At 39.0% G+C, this 6240-nt stretch overlaps 1 protein-coding gene across 1 annotated transcript; it reads right to left on the bottom strand.

The window, feature by feature from the left end:
- Positions 1-88: 88 nt before the first annotated feature.
- agt (angiotensinogen) lies at positions 89-5069 on the bottom strand. Its single transcript, XM_034898385.1, has 7 exons — positions 4823-5069; positions 3095-3549; positions 2602-2968; positions 1858-1982; positions 1553-1707; positions 1067-1223; positions 89-963 (listed from the first exon to the last, which is right to left on the bottom strand). The coding sequence occupies exons 2-7, from the start codon at positions 3509-3511 to the stop codon at positions 787-789; spliced, it is 1398 nt and encodes a 465-aa protein (XP_034754276.1). The 5' UTR covers positions 3512-3549; positions 4823-5069; the 3' UTR covers positions 89-786.
- Between the last annotated feature and the right edge of the window lie 1171 nt (positions 5070-6240).

Raw genomic sequence — 6240 nt, forward strand, 5'->3', positions numbered from 1 at the left:
AAATATTTCTAAATCAAACTCAAACTTGGGTGTTTGAAAACCGAAAATGTAGTCCTTAATAACTTGTTTTAGATTTCAGTTTTTGTGTGCATGACAAGCAAGAAGCTGCTGTGCCGTCACCATTCAGTAAAACTAATATGCCTAATTCTGTGTTATTTCACACATGAATTTATGTATTTCATGTGTTTTAGATGTAATAGAATGTTGCTACTACAATGAACACATTTGCAACCTGAATTATAATACCTTTCTTACAGATTTTATGATTTGCAGATGGCTCCATTATTAAAATATAGACAGGTTTTGTAACAGGTATTGTATATTTTAATATCTACTCAACATTCAGTATTCACTAAATTGTATTAGGCGGTGATATCATTTGAATGAATACTCATTTGAAGCATTGAAATGTAAATGACTATGTGAAACCCTGATGGAAAACAATGACATCAATCTGAAACAAAAATAGACTCTTAGTTACAATATACAACATATTAGTTACTGTACCTACTCTACTGAAAAAATACTGTACAGCACTCTGCTATAATACATTTTATAGAATTAAAACAAATTATGAATTTTAACAGGCTGCTTGAAAACATCTTAAACTAACAGCTTTTTATAAATAAACAGGATCACCAGTCCTCTCAGTAGTGAAAGACAACACTGTCAAATATCGATAGATCCTTCTTGAGCCTGAATGTTCATCATTCCTCATGAAATGTATTTGGGCATTATTTCAGCAAGAAAACTCAGGTATGATCAAAATGAAAGTACTATATAACTTTACAGTGTAGGATTTGTAATCTTGCCCAACATGAGGATGGCGTTAAAATCTCCCTCTATGACAGAAAAGAAGAACGGCCGGTTGATTGACAGTTTTACAGGGATGCCCTCTTCCTGGGTCTTGTTCTGAGGTTCCGCTCCTTCCTCTGACATCTCAAACAACACCTTGTTGACTGCCTGTGAGGACACAGACAGAGAACAGTTAATGATGCACACATGAAGTGAATGTTTAAAAAAATAAAAAATAAAAAATGGTAAGGTCAACACTGATTTAGTTCACCTTATCTATAGTGAAGGGTTTGATGTTGCTGAGTTGGCTGAACTCAGCCTGGGAGCCCAACAGCTTGGCCTCAATTTCTGGATCCATGTTGGTCAGCAGGTCACGCAGATTAGTCACAGAAGACATTGAAAACTTCGGGAGGGACAGCTCCAACAGACTGGGTGGATGCACAGAATGGGAGACAGATTTTCAGTTTGAAAATGACAAAACTAAAATGGGACTGTAACCGACTTTTTCTGCCCTTAAATCCTATAGCCCCAATTACTCTACATACACATACATTTGAACAGAAATACATATCATTGGCTTATGAAAATAATATAACTGAACATGACGTTGATGCAATTTAAATTGATGGGCACATAACGTGACCAAAAAAAGACCAAAGATGCATCAGAATGTTTGGTCCATCAGCTTGTGATATTGTAAAGGACATCAAGCATCGGAGGTGATACTTCTGTAGGTCTGGAGTTACACAATACTCACCCCTCCTGGAGGCTCTGGTGCCAGCCAGACATCACATCAGTGCGCGTAGTGAGCTTAGATTCAATATCCTGGAGGCTGGTCCCTTCATGAGGCAGGACCAACAACATGTAGGACCGTTTGCTTAGAGACAGCTTCACAACTGTACACCGCCGTACCTTCATGGTAACAAAAGAAAAAATATCACAGATGAGTCCTTACCTGAGTACATTTCATAGTTTACATCTGCAAATATGTGGTGAACAGAAATACACAAATGAGCCAACAAATATACATACATAACCAACATTTCCTAAATCAAGATGTACCTTATCATTGAGGTAGTAGTACTGACCCGTGTGGGTCATCAGTGGAGCCATTACTGTTGTCATTTCATCCACATGAAACTCCTGCAAGGAGGTCCTTTCTGGTTGGAAAGCCGTCCTCCAGTTGCCTGAACAGACACAACCAAAGAACAAAACAAGGTACTGCAAAGTGGGGCGGTGGTTGGCAGAACTCTGAACATTATGGTCTGTCCTCTCTCTCTCTGGTTTTCAAACATTTTAAATTATGTAACCTCTTTGAAATATTTTTTTAAGCCAAAAAACCCCTGAAAAGCAAAAAACATTTTTAGTAGAAAAAAGGTTCTGAATAAAGAGGTACAACGCTGCGCCTGTTTAGGCTAATCAACAACCTTGTAATGGAAAACATTTCAATGCTAGTCTATATTTCAAATATTTAGAATCCATCACTAAATTCATTCGTTATTATAGTATAATTATTTTAGGATTTATGCTTAAAGACATTTCCGATAGTACCCCTGTACTAGTACTTGTTAAAACTTGCTGTATGGTATATGTACTGAGAAGTTAATTCAAACATAATAAGTGGTAACATCTTTATTTAATATTCTCATCCTGGCATTGTGATAAAGATTTAAGTCTTAAAATGTGGGATCTATTCTCAGTCCTAAGTACAAAAGTCAGTTTTCACTTTAAATTATGAAACTCAATGTGTGCATTCTGTCAAATCAATTTAACAGAAGTTTGAACAAAATAGAAAAAGAGACAGACCTTGGAAGTTGAAGGAAGAAACAAACAGAAGGTCGCTGCTGGAGTTCAGCTCTTTAAAGATGCCCTTCACCCTCCCGTCTGATGTCTTCTCCACAAAGCTGTTCACCAGCTGCTCAGCCTCTTGAGGTTTGGAGAAGTCCACGCCGCGGATAAACGATGTGTCGGAGAAGTCCTGTGTGCCTTGAATAAAGTCCTCCGACAGCTGAGCGTCCTGGCGAGTGAAGGTCCAGACCTGGGTTGTGATTTCATCTTTCGGCCCGTCATCCACCAGAGAGTTAATGCCCTGCAGCGTCTTGAGAACCTTGTGTCCGTCCATTAAGGACACACAGTCCTCTCGATCGGTGTCACTGCTCAGGCCCAGTAGAAGCTGGAAGGAAAGGAATGAAGAGGGAAAGATGAACCTCTTTGAATGAATGTACAAGAAATTTCTCATTCAAAACAGTAAAGGATTATTTATTTCTCTACAAGGAGAAAACAAAACCAAAGCAAAGACCTGGAACGAGCTCGCTGTCTTCTTGGAGGCCCCCAGGTAGAAGGTGACGAGGGATCCAATGGTGTTGACCGGAGAGAGGAGGGTGTTAGTGCTCTGCTGCTTGCTGCTGACAGCCTGGTACATCCTCAGGCCCAGAGAGTTCAACAGCTCTGCCAGGACTGCCGTCCTCTCTGAGATATTCTGCTTCTGTGCGTCCACTTTTGACATGTCTCTACTGTCTGGTGTCAGGATTTCAATATCAAGAGGGGCCGCAGAAAGCGTCTTCAGAGGCTTGGACGTCTGGACCTGCAGGGTCTCGCAGCTGACATTGTCAGCAGCAAATAGATGGAAGGGGTGGACGTAGACGCGGTTAGCTTGGCTTCCTGTGAGGTAGCAGCAGAGTAGGAGGGCGACAAGAGGTGACCGCAGTATCTGCATTTTACCTGTTGTTGAATGTCACCTTAAAACAATTTCTTCTGTGGAGGGAGACAGATGTATTTAGTTCACAATGAATCACCTTGAGTGTATGAACCCATCAGGATGCCTCTTGATTCTTAGTAAGCACTAAATATTGGGTGGCTTGTGAATGCTAAATTTCTATTAGTGTGGCTTAAAAGGATTGGCTGGCAGGAACATTGGGCAAAGAGCGGCATGACAGAGATGAACCGATTGCTCTTTGTACATCCTCTCTCCTGCTGGTCAGTGAAAGAGAGCAGGCATTACCCTCTGCAACAGAAGTTGCATCTGTAATGAAGACCCATCTACTTGTGTCTGTGTGTTCACTGACTGAAATAAGATGGATGTTTCATTTGGGTATTGTTTGTTGTTTATATGGATTCTGTTAAAGCAGCTTTCAGATTGGAGACACAAATCAAACCAAATTGTAACCAAGACAAAAGGGTTCACAGCGATTGGAAAATATTATACTTGTGGCAAATTCGGCTGCATTTATGTTGTAATAACTGTACAAACATCATCTAAAATAAATGAATAGATCTAAGTTTAAAAAACGACTTGTACGCACATGAAGAAAAAAAATCCACAAGATCAGTGATAGTTCGTTTCCCATTTTCTCAGTGAAATGTTGTTGCTGGAGCTCCCTAATGAATTCAGAGTAAAAAGCTTTTTAGTACTGCAGTTGAGAATAAGTTGAACTGACAACCTTCTCTCCTTCATGAAAACTTTTTATGCATTAACCTAAATGTCTGTGAAGGACAGTAACTAGGGTGAATGCTCATGCAAAAATAGGACTTTATCCTTTGAGATGAACGTGCAGAAATGTGGACTGATGGACTGTTGGAGGACGTGAGCAAACACTACACTTTTCCCCTATTTGGAAATGTATCCCAGGGCATGGCCTTGGTCTCTTATCAATAAAACTGGTGCACTCCTATGTACACAACCAATCAATCTGTGTACCTCGTGACCACTTGATGAGGTCAAAAACATGCATATATCATTATCACTGATGTTTTATGTCAATTTTTTATTTGATTCATCATAACCTTGTCTTTAAGTATCAAGTTTACAAAAATGAGTTGTACTGTTTATTTTTATGAAGTAAATAACCCTCAAATTGAAAAAAAAGAGACACAGATTGACACATTTGAGACATTTAGAACATAGTTTTTTTGGTTTTGAAGAACATGAATTAATCCCATTCCCCCAAATTTCTGAACAGTTTGTATAATTTACTGTACTGCACAATAAAAAGGCAATTACTGAGATTATGTCAAAGTTTGCTCTTACCGTGTGTGTCTGCTGCTGCTGAGTGAGGTGCTGGCTCCTCTGCTCCTTCAATTTAACCCGGGCAGCGATGCTCCCACCCTGGTTACTGATTAACCAAAGCAGCATTGAGTCAGGGGCTCTGCTGTCATGACTTAAACCCCGCTTTGTAATGACGCGCTACTGCTAAAGATAAAAAGGTCTGACAGAAAGAGACCACCCGATGTCCCCTCTACATGTTGACTTTAGGTGAATGATGCCAGCATATACTGGAGGGGGTGAAAAGGAGAGACAATTTCCACAAAGGACGTGTGGGAAGCAGAGGGACAGCCAGGCTTGTTTGTGTTTGAGAGTGACTCACTGATATGTCACCGTACCGTGGGGATGTTTATCAATGAAGAGGGAATGGTGCTCTTGATTAATCATACGTGTTCTTTGAAATTGTGCTCAACCTTGGGGTCAAACAACTATCAAGTAAACAAGTCTCAAACCAGAATCATTTACATCTATATAAGCCAAAAAGAGCGAGTGTCATGTTGTATAATTATTTTGCCGTTGTGGTATGTTACTGATGTTATCTTGTCGTTATCTCATTACATCTTCTGATATAAGGTACATGAATCACTATTCACAATTTATATTATTTCAGTCCATGTCATTTGTGCAAATTTACTCTTTACTATGTATGTAAAATAACACTCAAACATTTTGTAGACATCCCTGCTTTCAAAAGGCTTTCAAAAGCCAGAACTGATTAAATGTGTTTTAAATTCAAATGTATAGGATTCAACAATGCAATGTCTCATCCTCAATTTTAGATTAAGAGAGATAACAAATTCAAGGCTTACTTAGAAAAGAGCAAATTTTCTGTGTAGAACAGACCTCTGTTCTGTGACCTCAATGAGGAAAATCCTTCACACACACACCTGATTCAACAGGACAGGGTACACTCAATTTTCTCATCAGAAGGAGAAACATCGTGCTATGTTAAGGGTTTTACAACCCTGGTTTTTATCTTTTATAAACATTATTACAGTAATAAAAAATGATAACGGGAAGTTAAGAGTCTGTACAGTAAACTGAAAGACTTTTTGTCATGCTGACAGTTAGACCGATTTATTGTCCAAAGTCACTCATCTAACTTGTAACAAGGTACAAATAAAAAGCAACATTCATGTGTCTTTTTTTGGTCTCTTATCAACAAATGACACATCAATCAATTGAACTTTTACTGTATTCATATATAGCATTTGTATGTTGATACTGATATCAATGTTCATTTTTGACGTTGATATATTATGTTCACTATTCCTGATTTAAATTTTTGTCATCCATCATATTTGGCTTTCAAAAAGTTGTAACGGGGTGGGGGGGGAGTGTACAGGGACTTGAACCAGCTACCCTCCGGTTCCCAACCCAACTTCTTACGGACAAAATTATTA

The sequence above is a fragment of the Etheostoma cragini genome, chromosome 17 (genome assembly GCF_013103735.1).
Source record: "Etheostoma cragini isolate CJK2018 chromosome 17, CSU_Ecrag_1.0, whole genome shotgun sequence".
In the NCBI taxonomy this organism is placed as follows: domain Eukaryota; kingdom Metazoa; phylum Chordata; class Actinopteri; order Perciformes; family Percidae; genus Etheostoma; species Etheostoma cragini.